Genomic DNA, 25922 nt, shown 5'->3' with positions numbered 1-25922 from the left:
CTGACAGCTTGATGCCTGTGGAAATGCAGTACTATTTTAGGATTTCATTTGAAAGAGGTTTCAAAAGAGTGAATCGAGGGCTCGGTTGAATTGCTTATTATGGCTCTTCTCCTGGCCCGCGTCTCGGTTGGTGAGCCCAAACACAGCATCTGTGGCTTTTGCGCGTCATCCACAGGCAGGTGATTGTTCTAAATTAGCACCTGGCTCCTTTTGGAGGGCCGTAACTCTTCCTGAGCCTTCTTCCAAGACGCAAGCGGAACTTTCACAGCTCGTACCTCTCCTATATTATCTATGTTTGAAATGATCCTCCAGGAAGTCTACCAGATAGATTACATGAGCCCTGTTTATGGCAAGCATGTCTTAAGGACACAAAAAATAAAGGCTATGAAAATGCTACTATGAAACCTGGGTGGCTGTGACCCCCCCCGGACCCTCAGAGGCAAACGGGATCAAACAGGTTTCCCACGGAAGATGCGGTATGAATTGGAAGGCTCTGGAGCACTGCAGGATCTTGGGGGAAGGGGAGCATGATGCCTACACTGTTGCTGGGATCTGCCCCACCACTGCCAGTGTTCGGGGCATGCTCCACCTTGTCTGCCTCTCTAATACTGCCCCCACCACACTAACGCATGGCCGTCTTTTCACACAGGCCTTCTTTGAGCCACGTCTGCCCCACAATGGCATAGAGAATGCTTTCTCAACACATGCTGATGAATAAAGGAAGGATCTAGTAATCTGAGGGGAACGGTTTTACTTACTGACGTGAAAAGAGGGAGTGGGGTGAGAAGGAGAGGGAAGGAGGAGAGGGGGGATGTGGATGTCATGGGAGTAGAAGCTGAGAGATCCCGGGACCTTTTCCTTCAGTAATTACTCTCTACCTCATAAAGGAAACTACTATGCTTTTGAAGAAATCGAAAACAGAGGCATTGAGGTTCCCTGTGTACGGTGCCTGTGCACCACCACATCTAGGTAGGTACACCAGGGCTTGTATTCTAGATGGTCTCTCCCGGGACAACTGCAAAGTATCTGGATGGGACTGACAAGAGGCTCTTTAGTAGGAAGCATCAAGAACTTCCCTCTGCTTCCAGAATAGTCGCCAGTACTTCATTTTGACTCTGAGGGGTGTCAGGCACAGCAATGTCCCTTTAAAGCAGCTAGAGCATCGGCTTTCTCCACCATCCCTTAAACTTCCGAGCAAAGATCCAATGACCACGTTCCCATTTCAGAGGCAGAGTTATCACAAATCCAATCCATCACTTTCAACCAGCCAGAGTTCACCATGTGGTCACCAGTTGACTGCCCTTTCAAGTCCTTTATTCACAGAAACTATTTGCCAGTTGTCCTTCCCCTCCCCAACCCTGAAGACAATGCCTAGAGAGAAACTCCATCCCCCAGAACATTGGCAAAAGATTGAGGAGGCCCTGTTGGGTCAGGATTTATCCTAGCTCCTCTAAAATCAAGGCCACCAACCACACCTATCTGAGAGTATTAAGATGGAAGTGCTTATAGGAGAGAAGGGCTTGAGTCCCCAGCCCCCAGGCTGGCTTTGTCATAAGAGAGAAGTATTGTTTTTGTGGGAGCACACCACCACCACCAATTTCCATGACCTCTGGTGTTGCATACTCATCACCTTGCTCCTCCAGAGAACAGAGGGAGGTACAGCTGGATGGGAGAGTGATGAGGTGGGGCATAGGCCTTCCAGAGGGACCCTCTGCCTGCTTGAGCCCCAAAACAATTGCTGGCCCAGTTAATAAGAACAGTTCACTCCGCCGCTACCATTCTGTTTTGTTTTGCTAGATTCTGGAAAATGTGGGATTTTTCAGAAGGCAGGAGAAACCCCTAATTTACGGGCAGTCAGGATAAACTCCTTGAAGACCATGAGCCAAAATTAATGAAGGTAGCCATGCCAATAAAACAAGAGGTCAAGAAAGAAAGAAAGCCACAAGAAAAACAAACTTCCCCAGAAAGAGTTGCTCTAGTTAGTAAACAGTTTGGTCCACAGACAAGCTACATCCTGTTAAGATGTTCCCCTTGTCAAAGTCTGCCTGTGCAGCTACTGCTACTAGAAGGATCTTTAACATATTCAGTAGCTCACCGAACCTATTTCAGTAACTCTCTATGAGAGCCAATTTAAGCTGGATTTTCAGTTCACATTGCACTCAAAAGATACCAGTTTCCAATTCCTCCTCAGACTCCAGGAGACCAGATGCTATGACAAAATGTTCCAGCAAAATAGACCTGGAGACAATGATCCTATGCCGCTCTTTGGGGAAACACAGGATTCCTCAGTTCTTTCTTTGGCTTGGACATATACTGTTTTCAGGTTACTGCCATCTCTGTCTTGTCAGTGTTTTTAAAAAATATATTTTTATTGATTTCAGAGAGAGGAAGGGAGAGGGAGAGAGAGATAGAAACATCAATGATGAGAGAGAATCATTGATCAGCTGCCTCCTGCACACCTCACACTGGAGATCGAGCCCACAACCCGGGCATGTGCTCTGACCAGGAACCGAACTGTGACCTCCTGGTTCATAGGTCGATGCTCAACCACTGAGCCATGCTGGCTGGGCCCTGCCAGTGTTTCTAATGGGACATGCTTTTGTGACAGCACAGGGGATCTTGGACAACAGAAGGAAGTTCCCAATGAGGCTAGGGGGCAAGTGACAGACTCACAGCACCAAGGCACTATTGCATCTGGCAGCCTGAATTGGGCAGCAATTCTTGCAAATGAGAAGCCACTGCCTTTGTTAGATAGGTCATTGTCCCATAAGCCCCACTTGGAGCACTGTCGTAAAAGAAGTGGCAAATGCCTGTGGCTTGGTCTTTCTCCAGGATGTCCATGGCGCCAATCGACATCTGCAGCAGGAAAAGGCAGAGTAAAGAATAAGCAGACTTTACTTTTACAGCCCTGTGATGACTCTGTGTGCTGCAGGCCCATGGCCCATGGAGTTACAGGCCTGGGGAAGGAGAGCCTACAGTGCTCGGGTTGGACATTGGCCTCTGCTCCGGGCACTGCACTGGATTCCCACATGCCCCAGTTCACTGTAATAAGTGGATGGCTTCTCCTAATCCAAAGTGAGTAGTTTTGTCTACCCAGGGCTATATATGAGCAGGAATAGTGTTTGCACTAAAACCTATGCTGAAATGGACCAGTCCACCTCAAAGGTCTTAAGTTTCCCAAGTGGCCACTGTGCCATTTTTTAACCAAATGGTTGACATTTTCCACCATCTGTGATGACATTTTCTTTGTTCGAGAACATTCTTTCCTATTGGACTCAGAATCTCCAGTCTTGATAAATGCCAGCCTAACTGGCTACCCTGCCTCTGTCCCCACCTTGGTTGTGGGATGACTGGACAGGCCTGGACACACCTACCTGGTCCTGCAGGAACAGCTGGTTGGCCATCTGCACGATCTGGTCCACATGGATGATGCCCCCAATGCTGTTCATCTCAGTGTCTGAGAGCAGCGTCAGCACCATGATGGCTTCTACCAGCAGCTGCCGGTACTCGGGTTGAGGCACACGGTTCAGCACTGACTCAACATGGACAGCAAACTTGATCTCCTGTGGAGTCATCTGCCAAAGGGTCCAGCCAGGGTGTCAGGAGTGAGCCAGGACAGACACAGCCTGTCACCAACACTAACCACAGCACCCACTGGGTTCAGTTCTCAGCTCAAATGTTGCCTCCTTTTTGGTCATTGTCCTGATTCTGCCAGCAGGAACCCTCTGAAACAAGAGGCTGAGGCTCTGCTCTGGGAGGCAGTTGGCCTTGTCCTAGCTTTATTTACCTAGCCCACTGGCCTTTGACTTCCTGAGGTCAGGGACCATTTCATATGTCTCATTCTTCTTCATCATTCTTGTAGCATATGGCATGGTCCCTTGGGTAGGGTAAAAACTAAAAAATCAGTTTTTAAAAGAATGAATAAGAGGAAAGAAACCAGGGAAGATGACTGCTCTCAGCAGAGAGAGGGGTCAGAGGAGGCTGCACATGGGTTTGATGAGTGTGGCATGCGGCTTTGCTCTTTTCTCTTAATAGGCTTTTATGGGGCAAATCTAAAGACCTTCACAGTCAGAAATGCTGTTTCTGAGAGGAAGGGGAAAAGGTGATGCTAATAAGTGTGGGAAAGAAACTTTGCAAAAATTGAGAGTAAGTAAGCTAAAAAGATCGGACCTTCAAATGGCCTGTCTATATATGTAAGAAGCTTGAAAGAAGTATCAGTGGTCAGAGTCCGTGACATAGAGCACTTGGTAGAAATGGTGGTAGGCCCGTGTTTGGGTTTTTCCCATCGTACCTCTCGTGTTGTTGAAGATGGGAGCACATAACCATCGATGGACAGGCCATGGCACTGCAAACAGAACACACATCCCATTTCAGTCCAATTTCAGCATGTGATTGATAACTGTGCACACACATGCACACACACATGCGCACACACTCAAGTTGCTCTGCCCTGGAAACCTGCATGAGGGCTGGAACACGCCAGACTGTCATTTATTTTTAGAGAGCTGTTCTCACTGCCCACAGGCTGTGTTTTCGATGGAACAATCCTAGGGAACCAGCAGGCATGTTTCAGATTTCTCACGAACAATGCCCCAGGAGCTGCCGGGTCTTCATACGCTTGGCTGAGAGGCCCCCATTGGTGCCATATAAAGGGAGACTTTCATGGCTCCTGCTGGTGAAGTGATACTTCTGTGCCTGTGCAAGGCATCTATTTTTGAGATTTCTAAAATAAGCAGCAATCACAAAAAAACTCGAGCACATGCACAGACACGCACACGCACACCCATGTATATAAATATCAAGCGCCAACTCAATACAAAATGCTGCTTTTTCATAATAAAAGTGTCTTGGTATTGACTCGGTGGAAGTCTAGATGGAAGTGTGTGATGCCCCAGGAAGAGTGAGGAGATTTTTCTAGTAACAGTTAGTTCTAGTCCAATTGGCTGCCTTCCAAATCCCAGTGTCTTGGCCAGCAGCAGATGCCTACCCCTGTCCCTGGGGGGCTGAGGACAGAGTGGCTGCAAACACTAGTGCCTCTTGACAAGAGGCAGATAATGGAGAACTAGAGGCCTGTGTGGGCCCTGAGGGCTCTGAGGGCTCTGGTACCACGTGGGGACCAGGAGCCCAGCTGCATAAGGACAGGGACCACTCTGACCTCCCCATGCCTAGTTCAGTAAGAAAGACAGAGAGTCCAAAGGCTCCCTAAGAGTCCACAGAAATACCACAGCTGAGTGATGCTGTGGCTTTAGGAAGGAATTTGTATGCACTTATTTGGGATGACTTTTCTCTCCTCTCCTACTGTGAAATGAGCTAACAAAAATAGCTTATGAAAAAAATCCGTCATGCCCATTGTTCCTGGTTTGCATAGAAGCTTTTTATTAAATTTCTTTTTTTATTGAGTTTATTGGGGTGACATTGGTTAATAAAAGATTTCACTTATATGTGGGATCTAATTAACAAAATAAACTAACAAAGTAGAGACAGACTCATGGATATAGAAAGCAGACTGCCAGCTCTCATGGGGGAGGAGAGGGGGGTTGGGTGAGAAGGGTGAAGGGATTAAGCAAAGAAAAAAAACAGAAAGACTCATAGACACAGAGGACAGTATGGTGATTGCCAGAGGGAAGGGAGGTGGGGGAGGTAGAAGAAGGTACAGGGGGATAAATGATGATGCATAGAAGCTTCTAACTGAGGCTGACTGCCCTTCTGGGCAAGAGGAAAGACAAGATCTACTGGGACCCAGAGAGACACAAATGCTCTGGGGTTTAGGTAGGAGGGGGACAGAATGTGGGTAGAGAGAGCAATGGGCCATAGAGTTTCCCCCACGGACCCCTCCTTGGCCACAGGCATTTGGGCTAGGCTCTACTGCACTCAGGTGCATGCAGTGCATGCAGTCTGTGGCTGTCCCCTTACATCTGTTTCTGATGACCTCTGCTAAGATTTTTGCAGGCCACAGGAACAGTGAGCACTAAAGGAAGGGGTCTGAGGTCCCTTTCCTCTATGTGGAAGCCCAGGGTGTGTAGAGCTTGTGCTTTAGGGCACCTTCATGGATACCATGCCTGTCTGATCATGTAGGAGACTATGGGATGGGGGCGGGCTGTTCTGGGTCATCTATGTCATGGCGTTTTAATCCAAAGCCTGCCCTGCCTTCTCTGGTTCTTATGTATCTTCTGACTTTTCTACATTCCTAATATGTCAAAAGGGACGGTCCCACACAACCTGGGCTGTCACCTCATCTAACTTGCTGTGGTTCCAATCAGCAGTTCTCAACCCCGGGTGGTTTGCTGCCCAGGGGACAAATGGAGACATTTTTAGTTGTCACAGCTGGGGAAGGGGGTGCTATTGGCATCTAGTGGGTGGGGTCCAGGGATGCTGGCTAATATTCCACAATGCACAGAATAGCCCCCATACAAAAAAGAATTCCCCAGCCCCAAATGTCAGTGGTACCAAGGTGGAGAAAGCCTGTTCTAGGCTGTGAGCTACCCAAGGTCAGGGGCTATGTGTTCTGCAACCATGTGCTACTTGATGATACCAGTAGGTGCCACCATGCCTCACAAAGGGAGTAAGGCGGGGGGTGGGGGAGGGGTCGGTTTATTTACCTGGCACTGTGTGTCCCCCAGCCCCAAGGCCTGCGGAATTCATTATAGTGGCCAAGCTCACCTTCTGAAGGATCTTCCACACCTTCTGGTAGAATCCCACAGGCACTCTGTTGATGGCCCCGTCCAGCCTTCTCCTGCGCAGCCACTGGCCCTGTCGCTCCCCCCAGCCAATGTGATGGCCTCCTGAGTCTGACGATGATGTGCCAGTGGGCGAGGGTGGGGTGCTGGACCTCTGCAAGACAGTGCATGGCCTTCAGAAGCCTCATAGCTGGTGCTGCAAGACAGCTCAGTGAATCAGTCAAAACACCAGCTCACTACTTGCCCAGAGAGAACTGTGCTGCCTTGATTCAAGCCTAACCATTTCTTGAAGCTGGATTGACTCTTTCCCACACTGGTTTGGTTACTGAACTTATTTGGTGCACTGCACCCAGTCCCACGAGGTACCACTGCAACAAGGACCCCAGCCTGATGGGGAGGCCAAGCAGCTGACAGTGTGGGCTCTGGGATCAGTTGCGAATCCCAGCTCAGCCCTAGCTGTGGCAATTCCTGACCCTGAACACTGGCTCCAGGCCTCGACCTCATCTACACCTTGGGACACAGTTGGATTGTCCTGCAGCACTCACTGGGTGAAAATACAGAAAACCCCATGAGCACGCATGGCTGGTTGTAAGTGCCCACGGGGTCCCTTGGAATAGGTGAGACCACCCGCCCAGAGGTACTGCAGCCCAGGGAGACAAATGCCAAAGTGCCCACTTCTGCAGTGCCACAGAGAACTAACTGATCACCTCCCTATAACATGGGGTGAGTGTGTGGTGGGTGGAGGAGGTTTTGGAGCCAAAACCAAAAAGGCTGGGGATCCCCATTTAGTAGTGAGGACCCCAGAGAGTATTGTATATGTGTTTGTCCTTTTCAATCTGCTCTCAGCCTGTTCTCAGCACAGAGCTTTACCCTAATTTGGGGCAATGGCTGCCTCTGCGCCAGGAAAACATGCTTTGCTGAAGCAGAGGGAGAGATGTCATCTCCTGCCCACCTCCCTGCCTGAGGCTAGACTTATTCTGGCTTCCTTGAGGGATGTGCTAGGGCAGGGCCTGCACATGACCTCAGAGGTGGCTCTGAGAGGTTCCCATCAGGGGCCTGGAGACCAGGCTTGAATGTGGGGACCCCCAGAAGCAGATGGGGTGAAGCCATACCATGCTCTCTCCCTGCAGCAAGGCGCTGGGCCTGCCTTCTTCCCATGGATGGATTCTAAGCACATGGTCTCCAGGTTGGAAAGGGATAACCTAAATCCTTACCATTACCTTTGTTCTGGACTACCTGGCATTTTCACTTCTCAGTGCACAATATTAAATTGAAAGGTTTAAAAATGAAATCCAAATGTTAAGCATGCTACTAGGGCAGGAGGCAGGAGTGTTCTCTATGGACTCATTTTGACTTCATGGGATCTTATTTTGAAAAGGCTGTTAGGCTGGGCTATTCCATTGGGCTCATTACTGCAATTTAAATACGGCAACAATTAGATACAAATAAAAGTAATTACAGCCGCACTCATCAATGACTCAGCTGGTTTCCTCCTTTTCATTTCAGGATGAAGATTCAGATTTGCCTCAGCGATTCCCACACTTCCTAGTCCTCCACTTTATGCGAGGCCTCATGCCAAGCAGAGCATTATGACTACACAGTGCTAATGAGCACATGCGGGCAATGGTTCACCACCATGGCTCCAGGGAGAGGCACAAAACCAATGCCTCAAAGGTTCCAGAAGCTCCTGGACAAACAAAGCTCAGTTTAAGAACTTCTTGGCTTTCTAGGCTCTACTCCTAATGACAGTCAAATGAAAACATTGAATGCTGTTTAAATCTTCAGGAATTAGGGATGAGGAGGGAGCATGAGAAGGGCAACAAGAGGATTGACAAACCACAGACAAGGAGGCGGCAGTGGGGACAAGGGTTGGGACGCATGGTTTACCATAGACTTGAAGCAATGTGAGGTGCTGGATGCGGCCTGGCTCACAGAAAAGAGCTACAAGACAAAGAGAGTCCATTCAGTCATGTGCAGAGATACCAAAGGTTGTAAGCAGAGAGGAGGAACATAGAACAGTGTGGAAAATACCCCCAGAAAGAAGGTGCAGAGGATGCAGGTGGACAGACGATCTCATTCAGCAACCAGGCAAACAGCCCCAGAGACCAGGCAGGCAGAGCTCTGGGCTCTGCGCAGTGAACTTGGGAAATGCTCATTCTCTCAGTATGAAATGGTACCATGTTCCACTCAGATGTGGAGGGTTCCACATCAAGTTAGGACCCAATTTACTTCCCAAAGTCATAGCCATGAAAAGCTAATCTTTTATGTTAAGAGTTGTAAAATCTTCAGAGAGCAACAAAATACCCATAAACAGCATTTAGCATCTGGCACCTACTGGCATTCAATAGGTACTTGTTAAATGAACAAATAAAATCAGGCTGATGACCTTTGGGCAAATAACTATTTCCTCGTCTAAAAATCTAGAATGTACCCTTAATATTTCCTGTCATACACATGTGCACCCACGCGTGGAGTTCTTGCAAAAATGAACAGACATTTCAAATGCCATGGCAGCTATTAAATTTTGGATAGAGAAAATGTGTCCTTGACGGAAGTGGCCAAATACAAAACTTGTACTTGGTTAACTGACTCTAAAGTCATCAAAAAAGAAAGGTCATCATTGTGTCCCCATAATATGCAAGGACATTAAATGGAGACAGAAGAAACCACCCATATTCCCCCGGAAGGTGCCATGGGGATGTGAATAACCAGAGGGATGGTGCCACCGAGTGGCTGGCAAAGGAACATGTTTTGGAAAGTCTGTTCTTTACTTGGAAAGAGCATACATTTCAATGAGAGAGCACAGTGTTTTACCCTGGGACAACACAGAGCCTGCATGTCATTATATGATTCCTCTACACTCTCTTAGTCATGGAGACATTAAATCATTAGGAAGGTGACTCCAATTTTCTGGAGGAAGGAGGAGGAAGCATGGAACAAGGGTGATATAAAGAACGGTACCCTTACATTTTTTTCCTTTCAGGGTTAAATCCCCCCAGGCAATCTGGGGATAGGAATAGGGTATACTTTCTACCGATACAATCAATGACCACATTTTACTTTTTCCTATTTATTTCCCTTTTATTTAACAGACACCTCTGCTGGAGCAAAGCCCAGAACCATCTCTTTCACAGAGTATCCTACAAAACCCAAGAGCAGCAATTCTCAACCTGTGGGTCTCGAACAATGAAAATACATCCTGCATATCAGGTATTTACATTACGATTCATAACAGTAGCAAAATTACAGTGATGAAGTAGCAACGAAAATAATTTATGGTTGGGGGTCACCACAACATGAGGAACTGTATTAAAGGGTCGCGGCATTAGGAAGGTTGAGAACCACTGCCCAAGAGTTTAATAAATGGACTTTGTTTAAAGGCCGGAGCAAGGCCATTTCTCCTGCTTTCAAGTCCAGCACTCTGCCTGTCCCCAGGGCTGCCCGCCACAGCTATGGAGTCACCTCCACCCAAGCCTGACCACTCGCCAAACGTTCAGACTCTCTGTATTCATAGCCTTGCTTTCCACATTCGAGCCAGAAAGAACATGAAGCACGCACAGTAAAGGGCGAAACAAGACAAAGATGTTTCACCTGTCCATCGGTACTAAATCGCCTAGTCATCTGAAAGTAAAAATACATCAGGAAATAAATAAACCAGTTTCGAATCAAGGGTGCCCTGCTACTTCTATCACCCTCTAGACAACCCAGGAAGTGCTGTTCCAAATGCAGGGCAAATGACCCGTTATTGTCTCCTGGACTCTATCTAGTGGGTCATCATTCAAAGAGGAGAAGAAAACCCGAGTTAATTTCATGGTCAGAAGGACACTGTTTTCTACTGTAGATCATGGTCAAGTCCTAGCACAGTACCAGCACATTAAGACTGAGAAGCTTTTGACTTGTAGTTCTGTGAGGTCAGTTCAGAAGGAATTTATTGTGAATTAAATAAAGGTGAGCAAAGAAAAGAGACACTTGTGGCTGGTGGAAAATACAGGTATCACCAGCATTCCATTCTATTTCTAGATTCCTCTGGTTATTTCATTTGAAGGGCACATTTGATGGAGAGATGATGCAGTTACTTTTTGCACATCTCTATTTTTTAAATGGCTTTGGCCCACTCAAAAGAGCGATTCTCAGCAACAGAGGCAAACATGGAGAAGGGTGTTTTCTGGAATGTTCACATAACATGTTAAAGTTAAGGATGAGCATGTGTGAGCAGCTCTGAGATATCTGGGTATGGGGTGTGTTCAGATTCCAGGAGAGAAGGAATCTCATCCCCTACAAAGAGCAGGCTATGCCCTACATGCCCTGGGTTTCTATCACTTTCTGGGGTGAGCCCAGGTAGGGAAACCACTTCTCTCCTGGCACCGTCACCACCAACAGCTCTTCTTACCTGTTTCATCTCACTTCTTAGCCTGTTGATGCCACTCCTCTCAGTTTTGGTGACTCCAGTATGTCCCACCTCATGGATGGAGATGGCAGGGCTAGATGTACAAGAATGGATAGGTCGCACTGGAGGGGAAACACACATGGTTCTTAGAAACTATATAGCATTCTCCCTGAGTAAGGAATACGTGCAATATGCTTATTTTTATCCACATCTCTCTCCCCTCCTTGATTATAAAACATTGATTATAAACTCCATTAGAGGAGACCTCATCTGCCCTCCTAGAACCATATCTGCTACACAATATGTGTTTGAGTGAGTGGATGAGAGTGAACATTGCTTAAGCAGCATGCAGAAAACACTGGGTGGTCATAAAATCCTTTCATGAATTGGATATTTTAAAAGTAACTTCTTTACTTCTCCAAAAGCACACCTTCCTTGTAGAAAACAGACCACCTATTTAAGGGGCCTTGGGGCTCGAGAGGGAAGTCTTGGGAGAACAAGCCAAACCAAGGGCTAAAGGCAGAGAAGATGTGGCTGCCTGAGGGTCAGTGCATTGCTGTGCCACAGAAGGGGCAGGGAGGCCTCTGTCATCTCACTCTCAACCTGCTGCACTCACACCTGCCTGTGGCCCTGCCCCCAGTACCTGGTTCCCATGCTGGGGTCACAGGGATCACTCTAAAAGGCAAGTGTGATCATGTCACTGTCCACTCAGAATCCTTCCAAGCTTAGCACTATCTTCAGGATATAAAGCCCAATCAATCTTTCCAGTGGCACACAGAGCCCTACGGATATGAGCCCCACCTGCCCCTCTTAGCTCTCCATTCCAGGCCAGACACAAGGTGCTGGGCATTTGCATATGCTGCTTCCTCTAGTCCAGCTGTGGGCAAACTACGGCCCGCGGGCCGGATCCGGCCCGTTTGAAATGAATAAAACTAAAAAAAAAAAAAAAGACCGTACCCTTTTATGTCATGATGTTTACTTTGAGTTTATATTAGTTCACACAAACACTCCATCCATGCTTTTGTTCCGGCCCTCCGGTCCAGTTTAAGAACCCATTGTGGCCCTCGAGTCAAAAAGTTTGCCCACCCCTGCTCTAGTCCCATCTGCTCCTCACTGCCCGGCATATCCTCTCCTTCTGCAGGCCCAGTTCAAAGGTCACTTCCTCAGGCAGCATTCCCTGCATGCCCAGCCTTCCCAACAAAGTTACCACTGAAGCCATGCTGTGGAGGACACTGCCCAGGGGAGCAGAGGCAAATAAGGAGCCAGGGACATCAACATTTAAAGCAAAGCAGAGAGGGAGGGACCCACAAAGGAAACAATGATTAGCTGGAGAGGGAGGAGGGATACCAGGAAAGAAGCCAAAAGGGTTTGGGAGGCTACAGTGAGGCCTGTATGGGGTGAGCATTAGCTGGAAATATTTAATTCAGACATCTCAGGATTTAATCAAAATTCTAAGACTCTTTGTGTTTTGTGATTTATAAAAATTTAACAATTAAAAAGTACAATTAACAAATGATGTTATACGTCAAAATACAGGGCCTCTTCTGGCCTTGCTTGCAATTAGACATATTTATGACATTACTCTGTTCCTAGTTTTGTAAGCATCTATAGTTTTATATCTGATAACAAAATTTTAGTAATTATCTGTGTCAAAGCATGTATATTATTTTGATGAGCAGAACACATTAAATATTTATCTTGTACATTTACATTTCAAGGATCGGGCGTTGAAAGAACTGAAAATTACTTTTGGAAAAGGATCTCGAGCACGCCTCCTTCAGGAAAGGAGAAAAGCCACCAAAACCCCTCTGAAGGCACAATGCGGTCTTTGTTAGCCAGCTGGCGCACACTCTGGGGGAAAATATTAAGTACCCAATGTCCTTCTTATTAAATAAAAAGAATGACAGCCCACGCTGCATTTCTTTGGCTTGATTAAATAAATTCACAAATGTGTCTGCAAATCATTTTGCTCTATTATGAGAAATGATAATTGCTTCAATTACAATTAGAGAGCATTTGAGAACAGTATTCCACCAGGACTTGGGTGATTATATTTCCTAACACTGCAAACAGGGTGTCGGTACAGATAAAAACGGAATAGGCCGTCCGGGGAGGAAGCAAAGTCACTCAGCAAGAAGGCATTGTGAGGTTGCAGAGGGCTCTTGTCTGAGCCCCATAAAGGGAACTAGGATCTGCTTGAGGACACTTCTGTCTAAACCACAGGTGGGGCACTCAGGTGTTCAGAAAAGACAGCCCTTCCATCCTGATGCCCTGATTAACTCACCCCTCCTAACACCTGTGCACAGTGACAGTACCTGGATCTGACAGGAGGAAGGCAGCAGACCAAGGTGCAGAGGTGTGCTCACCACACCCACGTGGGACCAGGACTGTCCCAGCAAGCCTATGAGGGTCACAAAGCCCAACAAGCTGGAACCTTGTCCCTGGGACTTTGTCCATCTCGGTAAAGTAGGAACCTTATCCTCATACATGATGCCCTGAGTTGCAATTTCTGATGTCAAGTTGTATATAAATGAAGCCGTTTCAGGCAATGCTGGATGCATCAATCAGGCCTTCTCTGCTCTCCTCCCCACAGAGGTAAAATGAGCATTTACTTACTGCTTCTTTCAACGCCAAATTCCTTTCCACTTAGAATATGATGCAGGAGATTTTTCATATCAAAAGGGCTTAGGTTCATCAAACTTTCAGAAGCTTCTTCTCCTAAAAACAAACATTTTATAAGTGTCTCAGACACAAGGCTGGTGGTAGGTGAAGGTAGAGTTGGATGGGCCTTGGGGTGACAAAGGATGCTGTGGCAGGTTTCCCTACTCAGGATTACCTCTCTATTTATTGCTTCAGGGCTGAAATGTACTGATCCTTGGTGATTCTAAATGCTACTGTTTAAGTTATGTATTTTCTTAACTGTCGCATGCATATGTTCACACTGTAATGATCCTGATATTAGAATGTGTCTTGCAGTTCATTTACATATTTCAGTTGATAGGATTTGTCCCAGCAGAGGTGTTATTAAATAGGTGATGACCTCACTGCAAGGAACTACAGTGAGGAACTTAGATGTCAGGAGCAGGACAGAAGATTCTAATGCCTCTTTCCCTGACATGAAATTCAACAGCCTGTTCTGGATGGCCTGGTGGAAGTTACCATCTAAACTAAAGAACTAGGTGAAGCAACAGCATGTGCAAGGGCACAGAAGCCTGGGTTCCAGAGTGCTTGGGGGAGGTTCTGCTGGACTGACCACAGGAGTCTCCCGAGGGCCCGCCCACACTTTGCACCTGAACAGTTCAGGCTCCGTGCCAGCTCCGTGGCCATCACCTGAATGATCAGTCCAACCCGGAGCCTGAGCATCTCCACGAAGAGGCTGGGCTGAGCTCTGACGTACATGGCCAAGTAGACCACAATCTCCTGCCGCAGACACACATGGAGACAGCGTTTCAGAAAGCAGGTAGTGGCAGAAGCCCCCACAGCCTAGAGAAGGCCGCAGCCCTGCCCCTCCCCAGCCAGCTGACCTGTGTGAGGACGGCGATACTAATGTCCTGCCCGCTGGCTTCGTAGATGAGTTTTGTGAGCTCCTCCGGGGGAAGGGGCCTAGGGAAGAGTGTCAGGACACAAACACCATGAAAGATACCTAAGAGGTGTCTCCTCGCCCTGTGTGGAAGACCCTTATTGTCCTGCTGGAAGCTCTGGAGTGACAGTGTCTTTAAAGAGACCTTCCTCCTGAATGGCGGATGGCACTGATGTTTTCCCCATGGCCCCCACAAACCCGAGGCCCCCAGGCTGAAGACTTACGCAGAGATGATCTTCTCCCGAGGCTCTGGCGGCAGGCCCACTGTGAGCTGCGTCTGGTGGGACAGCAGGTCCGTGCAGGCCTACTCATTTAGGGGAAAGGGTGAGGGAGAGAGGGAGAAAGGGAGAAAGGAGAGATGAGGAAATGAGCAAATTCAGAGGGAAGGGTATTGCCAATAAGATCATAACTTTTTACCTTTACAAAGTTTATGACACATGTTGCCATTTATTTGAAAAATTCATTCATAGACCCCAGACTGAGCATCCCAGGCAGGGCTGCATCCCTGTGACCTTTGTGTTCCCAACACGTAACCCCAGGCCTGGCTCTGCAGGCCCTGTTAGTGGGTATTTAACGCCCAGCCACTGCAGCCAATACATTGGGTTCCCTGATATGCTACAAGCAGATGGGCTGTGAGTCCTGAAATACCAATGTTAAGAGTCAATAACCATAATATAATCTTAAATTGTCAGTTTCCCCGTTATGCACATATACTAAATACCATCTCCTTACCATATCACTGAACTTTAATGTCTTAGAAAGCAGTTCTGGATTTTGCAGGGCCATAGGGTTACAAATATTAATGATGATTATACTGTGGTTGTACAGAAATAAGAGAGCTCTGTTTAAAAGGATGCCAGGCCACAGAGCATTTTTGTTTTACTTCTTGGTAAACCTTTTTCTGCAGCTAAGAAGGAACAAAATGAATCAACTTCAATTTCATTTCCTCTGCTCGCCTTCCAAGAAGCAGTGGGAGGTCCGGAGAGGGGAGCCCGTTCCACCCATATATTAAATAACTAGTTTCTTTTACAAATAAGAGGTGCTTGCCTCAAGCTTTCATAAAAGGAAGAGGGCATGGGGCTAGAAGAGACAGATGGACAGCCAGCACAGTGGCTCTGACCTCGGCCAGGACTTCCACTTTCTTCCTGAGCAGGCCAGAGATGTAGCGAATCAAACCCCACTCCTGGTTCAGGCCGGCTTTCCCATAGAGTTCACTGAGTAGGTTTTGAACTGTGACTCCATGCTGTCCGGAGAGATTAGTGTCCCAGCTGGGGCCCCTGTTGAGAGAAAACCCTAGAAGTGTGGCCCGCAACATTTACAGGCCGGATTCTCTTGCAGCGAAGCTCACTTGGCAGGGAGGGGAATGAATCACTGCACACTCTGCCAAGTGCTCAGGGCCCTCCTACTGCTTCCGAATCTCAGGATTGGGTTGAGTCTTACCAATGCATCCCTCTGTCCACTGGAAACAGAAGCCTAACATCAGGAAACAGTGCGATCCTGGCTTCACCCACCCTCCTCATCCTGAGAGGCCAGCATGAATAGGCAGAAAAGGGGATAGAAGTCTGTTTGCAGTGATCCTGGGTAATTTGGGTAATATATTCATGACCCAGCTTGCTGGAAGGCCAAAAAAGACTAAGACAGAATCAAGGAGATGGGGGAAAGCTCGGACTAGCAAAGACCAGAAACTTACTTTATTACATACAGAATGTACAGAATGTCTGCTTGGTCCTGTAGGTTTGAACAGTCTTTCAGCTGCTCGACCAGCTTCTCACAGTCCATATCGCCATGATCATCTCTGGGCCACTGGAAGTCACCTTCTGGGGCGGGACCCTACAAAAACCAAAAAGCAAGGGAGAAGAACTGAGCATGCAAACTTTCAGATGCAAAGTGACACATCAACCTGGTTTTGGAACTCTGTCACTGTGCTCCAGGTTTTCAGTGAATCTTTTGTAACTTTTTATGTGAGTGCTTTACGATTTTTGATCAGTCAATCACGGCATTAGTCAATGTTTGCAAGACACTGGACTGACCAGGTTAACATATGTATGAGTTTTATTTATGCCAAGTTCAAAAACAGCAAAGCTAACTCCGGGTGTTAGGACTTATCCTATCAGTTACCTTTGGAGTGGAGGGGTGGAAGCGACCGGGAAGGGCACAAAGGGTGGTTGGTCATTTACCTGTGTCTATTGGTGTGGTGATAATTCAGTGAGCTGTATACTTATACTCTATACACTTTTCTATATATGTTATACTTCAATAAAATATTTTTAAAAAGCAAATGCAAAAAGTATGTGAGTTTTAAACAACCTAAAATTGAGGTTAGGTTAAAATATTCTCCAATAGATACAGAATCTCTCTATTCATGTGGGATAAAATCAAAGGAGATTTCTGGACAAAATAACAGATTATGGGAACCAGTGGCAAACACCCTGAGATTTATTCTCCTGAGGAATCTTTTCTGATTTTGTACCCTACTCTGCAAGTTGCCGGCCTTGGCTGGCTGGCACAGACAGGACAGGACAGGACTAGGTAGTGAGCTAGCTTATTTCCTCCAGTGTGACACAGATTCTGATGAGTGGGCAAAAAGTCAGTAGCATTTTCCTACATGTAGAACATAAAGGTTTGCATCAAATTCAATGTGCATACTGACACAAAGCAGATTTAGACAACTGAGTGGGTTCATATGGAAAACCAGAACTTCCAATCCTAAAAGTCCTGGATATCAAGAAATATGCTTTCTTTTGAGTTCAACCATTTAAAAGATTTATTGGGACTATACCAACATCAAAGAATATTACATTTGTTAACAAAGTGATTCTAAATTCTTTACCTGTTTTAGGAGTGGCTGAGGAGAATCAACAAGATTCAGCGATTTACGGTGCGTATTTAGAACTTTAGTTGGCAAAGCCATGGGAACAACTGGAAAACCAAAAAATAAAGAGAATTATTTTGAGGAGGAGAAAGGAGAAAATATTTCTTTTAAGAGGTAAAGTAGCTACTCCTTATTCAATAAAAACCAATTAAAAAGCGATTAATTAGTTTAATTAGTTTAACTTCAACAAGAATTTATCATGTAGCTACATCATGTGCTGGAAACACATGAGCAGGACATTGATTTAAGGAGTAAAATTTCACGTTTCCCTCCTGGAATTCAGGGAAAAATTACATAGCATCTTAAGACTGGACTGAGCCTTAGAAACGATTAAGCCCAATCTCTTTTTTTTTTTTTCAGATGAAAAAACAAAACAAAACAAAACAAAACTGAGAATCAGAGAGGGTAGGTCATTTATCCAAGGTCACTGGCCTTCTCATAATCAAGGTATTTGGGCTTCCTATCCAATATGTGTTTCACTTTGCCACTGCCAGGCATTAGGGCTTATGTTTTCTAACCACTTTTGGATGTTATCATTATCAATATTTATTCATTAAGCCATCTGTGTCTTCCAGGCTATCTCATATCATCTTGGGAAAACAGGAAGTTCTCAAGGTAAAGACGAGACATATATAAAAGGCATTTATATACTTTCAAGTTATACTAGCACATTAAACATACATTTTAATTTTACTTCCTCTCAAATCCCAACTAACACTACAGAAAAAAAAAATGTTTTAAAAAAGACAAATCCTCAAGAATAGGGAAAAGCAGGAGAGAAGATAATAGTAACATCATTTTGGAAGTAGGAAAGCTGATGGATGAAAGATAACTGACTTAGCTGACACAAGGCAACCAGACCACAAGTCTGCAGTGGGGAAAATCAAGAACCAGTCAGATTTGCATCAGAGAATCCTCAGAAGTGTCAGAAGCTTGCTGCACTATGTACCTCTGGAACTGGCGGGGGGGAGTCTAGAGGGAATGGTCCAGAATAAGAAAGACTGGGTAATTGCTGTGTGAGAAGCAGTGAGCTCCCTAGATGCCTTCCTTAACTCCACACAGCTCGGCAACTACCTTCTTCCACCTTCCCCCTGACAGAAGAATAGAGGGTCATTTTGAGGAGGGTCCCTGGACTGGGGGCCGAACGGCATGGCTGAAGGCCTGTGTATATTCCTTAGAGGGAATAAGGACCAGATCCTTACCTGTCAAAGAGGAGAAGAGAGTATCTCTGGGAAATCTGCCCAGTCTATACCCGTACACCCAACAGGCCCCACCTACATGCTTTGAGATTCACACAGATGAGCAGATAACCAAGGAACACCCTGCATTGAAGGAAAGACTCTAATGTGGAAGGTAGAAAAATAAAGAAACTGGAAATTTGACTTGGGGGAAATGGAATCCACTTAGGGAGAAGAAAACAAAACCAAAAACTCTGCCATTAATATTCTTAGAGTAATAAGAAATTATATTGTATGCATGAAATAAGAAGGAATGCAATTCAGAGAACAAAAAATTAAAACATGATAGCAAAAGTGAGAAAATTCAATTGAGAAGGTGGAACAAAAAGTTGAAGCAACTTCCCTCAGAATAGAGCAAAAGAAAAAAAAAAAGGAAGACAGAAGAGAAATGATAAAGACTTCACCAGGAAGTCCACACTGAAATCATAGAGTACCAAAAGATAGAACAGAGAAAATGTAGGGAAGGAAATGAGTCAGTAAATTATTCAGAAAAACTTTACAGGTTTGAAAAACATAAATTTCCATAATTGAAAAGGTCCAATGAGTACCCAACACTGTGGAGGAGAAAATACACCCAGATCAAGGCATGGGTGAAATTTCAGAACCTGGGAGCAGAAAAGATCCTAAAAGTTTTCAAAGAGAAAAACAATTTATATTTTAAGGATCAAAAATCAGAATGGGTTTAAGTTTCTTAAAAGTAACTTTGATATGAGAAGACAATGAAATGTTGCTTTCACAATTATGAAGAAAATGTTATTTTCAAGCTAGAATTTTATATCCAGCCAAACTCTCAAATGGATATAGAGTATTTATAGATATTTTCAGACTTGCAAAGTCTCAACAATTTGAACCACCATGTAATGCTTTTTGGGAAACTATTAGACATCCCCAACCAAAATCAGAGAGTAAGATAAGGAAAAGTTGAGACACAAAAAACAGAAGAGCCAACACAGGAGACAAAGAATTGTCAAGGAACTCTCCAGGATGATGGTGAAGGAAGATCCCAGGATAAAATCTATATCCTGGACATGGAGGGTAACCACGCCAAAGGGGCAGTGAATTTCACAAATTGAGGGTTGTCATTACCATACCCTCTTCCATTATATATTTTTTAACTTACTGAAACTGTTCTAGAATGTGCTCCACCAAAGGAATAAATTGAGAAAGAAGAACATGCCAGATTCAGGAAACAGGGAACCCAACTGAAGAGATAAGCAAAGGAGATTCCAAGAATTGCAATAAAGGGAAGTCCTAGGGGTGCAACAGGCTTAGAGCCCAATCAGCCAGACAGAAGGAGACTTGTGGATTCTATTAAAAAAATAGTGAAATGGAGAAATTCCTAGATATGATTGATCTGGTGGAAATTTGTATTGAGAGGCCATTTGGAAGGTCTAAAAATGAAGCAAGGCAAAAAGATAGAGCAACTATTAGCTTTTTAAAAAAGTGAAAACAATAATATAATCATAGTATACTATAATGCTCAGTTGGGAATAATATTTGCATACAAACAATAACATAAAGAGTGAGTACTGATTTAACTTAGTTTTAATACAACTATACCTGAAGGCTAGGAAAAGTGAAGCAGAGGGAGAGGTGGTGATTTAAGACAGCTAAACATCACCCCATAAGAGAAAGTCAACAGATGCTGAATAAAGTCAATGCATCAAAAGATAGCAGTATACACACATTATTTTAGAATTATCTTAGAAATGTGGAGCTATATAAATGCCAAAAAAATAAATAAGAGTTGAATGTGGTTGCCTCTAAGAAGAACTGGGGGCAGTAGGGAGGGAAGGGGTGAGGGAGGAAACATCTGCATTTTGTTGTGTCTTTGGAGTCTTTGACTTTGATTAAAAATTTATTTTAACAGGCAGAAAAGAGTTAATAACATACATGGAATTTCCAAACCCCTTGCTTTTGCCATCACGGAAAGTATATCCCGAGTGGAGTGGATAGCACTGAAAACATGGCTGTCTTCTGGAGTCTTCTTACGAAGAGGAGGCAGGTAGCACTTCAAGGATGTGCTCTGCAGGAGGTGGTTGATATATTGGTCAAGTTCATCCTGGCCTTCTGTAATTGAACAGGCAAGCAAAAGAGCCAATGAAAACAAGCTGCAGAAATATTCTAAAGGCATAATAGTGATTATGTATAGCACAAAGCACTAAGTAAATTTAGTGGGAGACAAGATTTTGATATAGATATTTGCACCCCTCCCCAAGAGTAAAGAGATTTACACAGACTATGTGTTTATAAAGCTACTGTTTGAAAAAACAACTTCATCCTAGGAAAAGTGTTCATATGAGAGCATCACAACATGAGCTGAATATGTAAGGCACCCTGAGGGCCAGCAACTGACACCTGCTTTTTGTTTTAATTTGTCATGAGTGAGCTAAGAATTATGAACCCCCAGCCCCAATCCCAAGTACTATACCAAAGTAAAAAACAGGTCACTTCAACCCCAAATCCTATTCAGTTTGAGAAATGTTATACACATAGGATTTCAGCTCTCATATCCAACCAAACTTAGATTATTCTACGATTTTTTTGAAAATTCAAGCCCTGTGTTTTTGTCTTTAGAATACTGTACATTTTGTGAAAAGTCCTCATTCCTGAAACTCTTTGTCACTCTAGGTTTAAAAAAGCCCCACTTTTGTAGTTTAGGTCCTTAAAGTGGCATTTTATTCATTTTAATGCCTGCAAGTTTCCAAAGTCTTTTTTGTTAGGTTAATTAACAGTCATTTTCTGTGTTTGTGTCTTAGGGCAATTCTACGACAATGCTAAGGTTTCAATAAATTCAATGACAGCCTGCAAAGGCATTCCTAGCTATACCTCGATTGTAAGAAGTCTCTTCGAAATATCCTCCCAAATCTGAATCGCTATCAGGACTGACGCTCCCTTCACTGGCATCATCATCATCAAACAACTTTTCATCACAGTCTGGATCCAGGAAGGTCAGATACGTGTAGAAAGATGTGGTGAGAAATTCCGAAAGGCTCCCTAATTTCACTCTGCCAAGGAGACACTATGTTAGAGCTATAGGTGCACATGGACAAACTTCCACTAATGAATCATGGAAAGACTTTTCAAGAATCAGGTGGCGCTTCTGCCAGGATCAATAAATATGTCACTCTGCAGTAGTCAGCCAAGAAATTAAAATGAAAATTCAATAGCAAGTATAAAGTGGAAGTACACAGCATATTAACAGCCAAAATGAATCACGCTGATTTCTTATCCCTAAGCCCAACACAAACAGAAATATATTTTAGCGAACCAACCAAAGTTTTACAAAACATAATGAACAAAAGAAGGAAAAAAAAAACACACATATTGAGCGAACCACTTTTAACCAGAACCAACCTTTAGGAGGTTTTTTGCCCTCAATGACTGGACCAGAACAAAACCATAAGCAATGATTATCTGGGTGTACTTGTGCCATCGTTTGAGTCCCTACCATGCAATGGGGTCACAAAGGTGCAGGTAGGCACGTCTCAGAGCCCAGGTTCTGTCTAGAAGGAATGTGATGGGTGGCCATCCCCAAACCAGAGTAAATCCTCATACTGGCCCTAGTATATTACCAGGCTAGAAAAAATTCCACTGAAAACTGAGAGATGGCTTTGCCAGTGTAGGGTCCTGCTGCAAAGGCAACAGCCTTCGAGTTCTGCAGGTCCACCCCCAGGTTCGGGGAGTAGTAAGATGTCCATCCTACAGAAAGAAAACCTCTTCTGTGTGCTTCTTAAAATGTTAGATCTGGAGGCAGAAAACAGTAAGATGCCTTGGAGTTACTAGCATTAGATTATGAAATGGCTTAGTTGAAATGGCTGAGAGAACCATTTAAGGAGTAAATTAAAGCAGCGATGCAAATGAATTCATAGGTGGTTGAGCTTCAATGGGCAAAAGGACTACATCACAAACAAGGCCTGAGGACAAGAAAACCTTCCCTTCATAAAGTAATAACTTTCCCCCCTAGAGCCCTGGTGTTAGTTCTAGTGATGGTTTTGCCCTGAGGTTGGGGAACAGGACTGGTGAGGTGGAGCCAGGAAAAAAGACAATGGAAAGTTTCTCTCTGATTAAATTGAAAGGTTTCAGGTCAAAGGTGAAAAGGCAGTAATTTAATAGCAAGCTACCCCAGTTGGTTCCAGGAAGTAGAGATCAGCATCTAGGGTGAGTTTAGCTTTTAAAAGACCCTCAGACATAAAGGAAAAAGCAAAATGAGATTCAATTGTAACTGCTGTGGACGAAAAGGGGCCACATGCTAACCTGACAAGCTCAGGGAAGGCCTGTGTGGCGACCTTGCAAATTCAGAGACCTAAAGTAACTACAAAGGATGGTCTGAAATTAAAGCGTTTTAAACTAAAAGCAGTTTATGGCAGATAGTCATGTCCTAGACTAGAATCTTCCCTAACAAAGGTCAATCTTTACCTTAACTAAGCCTGTCTATTGTCTTTTGCATCTATGATAACATACCTTTGTAAAGTCAGGGTAACTTCCCTTTCTTTGGGGCCCCTCGGGGCACAACCAATGTACCAGACCAGATACTACAAATCCTCTCATTGTTATTTTTATCATGTTGTTGACTATTAACTATCCTGTACCCACCTATGTAAAAGCTGTATCATTTTACTTTTTACTCAGTCCCAGAGGTTTCGCTCTTCTGCTTTCTCCTGCCTCAATCTATTAGCAATGAATTTCATGTAACCCACTTACATCTTCTCTTTTGGTTGTAATGCATAAAATAAGGTGCAAAACTGCCATTCTCTGGAGCATTATCTCATTGTATTGAGATTTTGCTTCCTGGCAATTGCCACAGTTTGGTTCACATAAACTCACAAAAATTCTTTACAGGTTTGAATGTTTCTTACGTTGATAGTATCAAGAACTCAGTAGGAAAGGTAGCCGATGGAGCCTAGGCATTCCTGTCTGGTTCCCTGGTTCTCTGAACCATTGCCATACCCTGTAAATGGGAGGTTCTCCCGATTCCTGTAAGCCCTCTGCCAGCTCCACATGGAATTAGAGCCTGGTTTCTGGATTCACAGAGCTTCTGCGCCCGTTTGTCTTGTGCGCTGGCTCTCTGAGGTGACTGCTCCTTCTCCATAAAGTGAGAATACAGCCCACGTGACAAAGTGAAGACTAAATGTGACAATGCGTACCAAGCACCAAACACATTGCAAGTGCTCAATTAACTACAGTGTCCTTTTGACAATGATTATTATTTCAATTAATATGTAATTTTGAAAAACAGTTAATTATGGGCATATGGTATTTTCTCCTAGATAAGATGCTGTACACCAGGTGGTAACTTATTTAAACTGGAGGTAAATTGTATGAATGTGGGTGCCGACTGCAGTTATGCACTAGCACTGGAAATGTAGATGGCAAAATGCTGGGGATGGTCTCACTGACACTCCTGAGAGAAGCCAGGAGCAGCTCAGAGTGAGGGTCACTTCAAGTCTAGAGCAAAACTTGCAGTAGGCCCTGTGAGCAGAGGTACCAACCCCAGCATAGTGACTCAACCCTGAAGACATCAGGCTACATGAAATGAGCCAGTCACAAAGAGAGAAATATTGGATGAGTCCACTTAGATGAGCTACCAAGAGACTGGAAGTAGAATGGTAGTTCCCAGGGGCTGAGGACAGGGGAAAATGGAGAGTTGTTTAATGAGCACAGAGTTTCAGTTTTATAAGATGAAGAGTTCTGGAGGTTGGTTGCATAACAATGTGAATGTACTTAACAGTACTGAACTGTACACTTAAAAATGGTTAGATGCTAAATTTATTTTATGTGGATTTTACCACAATTTGAAAAAGTTACTGTGGCAGCGGGGTCTCTAGTGTGGGAGGATGTGAGAAGAAGGGCTGATTTCAAGGCCCAATCAAATTTAGCAAGTGGCATTCTACCAGGGACCAAATGGAAGCCTCCCTGAGTCCGGGAGAGGCCACATCTCACTAGAGGCTGGCTTCCCAGTGAGGTTCTCCTGGGGTCCTTCTGGCATATCCCAGGGAATTCCGAGAGGTCAGGGCATAGATGCTCCAGAGAAAACCACTGCCTTGTGACAGTCAGAGGGTAAAAAAACCAAAGTGGTTTTACTGGGAGGTGAGCCCCCATCACGCAAGATGCTTAACCATAATATCTGGGAGCTTCTGCCATATTGTGAGCCTACAAAGGAATGGGTATCATTCCACTGAGATGAGGGGACAGTGGTCTAGGCCAGTGATGGCGAACCTTTTGAGCTCGGTGTGTCAGCATTTTGAGAAACCCTAACTTAACTCTGGTGCCATGTCACATATAGAAATTTTTTTGATCTTTGCAACCATAGTAAAACAAAGACTTATATTTTTGATATTTATTTTATATATTTAAATGCCATTTAACAAAGAAAAATCAACCAAAAAAATGAGTTCGCGTGTCACCTCTGACACGCGTGTCATAGGTTCGCCATCACTGGTCTAGGCACATTCAGGTGCTCTGCTCTGGGGGCCACTAAAGAATTCATAAAGTTCTGTGAATTATTCTTCAGGTGATAGCACATTCAAGTCAATTCAAGGAGCATTTATTGAGCACCTGCTAGATCTTAGGCACTGGGTCTTTTCTTTCATGCCTTTTACTGGAAACAGCACAGAATTCCATATATGCATTCCAGGAATGCCACTTCAGAGAATTGATATGTTTACCTCTCTATGCCCCAGGCCTCCTGGCACCCACAAAAGCTTCAAAAACACCCTTTGAGTGCTGCTTTACAGATTATTCCAGTTTCACATGGATCACTGGAGTCAATAAGTTTTAACTTCCTTCTTACTCTAAAGCACCATGCTTCTATGTTTAGCAATTGAGATGAAAAATGGGAGAAGGGCAGCAAAAAGACTTTAAGGAAGGTCAGTGTTACTTTTATTTTTTTAAAAAAATATCACAAATTACCTAGCTCCTCCAAAATATCCATCGTCTAGTTTTCTAATTGTAGAAAGAACTGCAGGGTGAATGTCTGAGCCATCATTTACTAAGGGGAAAAAAAAAAGGAAAAGATGAGTTAGTTTACTTAATCTGGGAATACTTTCTTTGTGGGGGGAGGAGGCATGCACTGAAATGTTTTCATCAACACAACCTAATTAAATACCTATGTCATAGAAGATTTCTGAGCTAAGAAACTGAACTGCTGAAAACCCCTTCAATACTT

General features: G+C 44.5%; 1 protein-coding gene across 6 annotated transcripts in view; it reads right to left on the bottom strand.

Moving 5' to 3' along the window:
* Positions 1-2348: 2348 nt before the first annotated feature.
* The window catches only part of PHKA2 (phosphorylase kinase regulatory subunit alpha 2), a 61159-nt gene continuing 37585 nt past the window's right edge, over positions 2349-25922 (bottom strand). For 4 of the 6 annotated variants that reach the window (XM_059678541.1, XM_059678540.1, XM_059678544.1 and 1 more), the window contains 17 exons: positions 25667-25745; positions 21584-21762; positions 20648-20824; positions 17475-17563; positions 16335-16474; positions 15765-15921; positions 14869-14948; positions 14589-14667; positions 14355-14484; positions 13681-13782; positions 11068-11186; positions 10269-10298; positions 8565-8618; positions 6661-6831; positions 4292-4345; positions 3375-3575; positions 2349-2856 (listed from right to left, as the gene is read on the bottom strand). In XM_059678541.1, the coding sequence (XP_059534524.1) occupies positions 2686-2856; positions 3375-3575; positions 4292-4345; positions 6661-6831; positions 8565-8618; positions 10269-10298; positions 11068-11186; positions 13681-13782; positions 14355-14484; positions 14589-14667; positions 14869-14948; positions 15765-15921; positions 16335-16474; positions 17475-17563; positions 20648-20824; positions 21584-21762; positions 25667-25745 (2012 nt within the window). In that variant the 3' untranslated portion in view covers positions 2349-2685. The remainder of the gene's footprint in view (positions 2857-3374; positions 3576-4291; positions 4346-6660; positions 6832-8564; positions 8619-10268; positions 10299-11067; positions 11187-13680; positions 13783-14354; positions 14485-14588; positions 14668-14868; positions 14949-15764; positions 15922-16334; positions 16475-17474; positions 17564-20647; positions 20825-21583; positions 21763-25666; positions 25746-25922) is intronic. The other 2 variants (XM_059678542.1, XM_059678543.1) reach the window with 2 other exon arrangements.

Source organism: Myotis daubentonii, chromosome X (genome assembly GCF_963259705.1).
Source record: "Myotis daubentonii chromosome X, mMyoDau2.1, whole genome shotgun sequence".
Taxonomy (NCBI): domain Eukaryota; kingdom Metazoa; phylum Chordata; class Mammalia; order Chiroptera; family Vespertilionidae; genus Myotis; species Myotis daubentonii.
The sequence above is the reverse complement of the archived record's forward strand: the minus strand, read 5'-3'. Positions and strand labels throughout refer to the sequence as shown.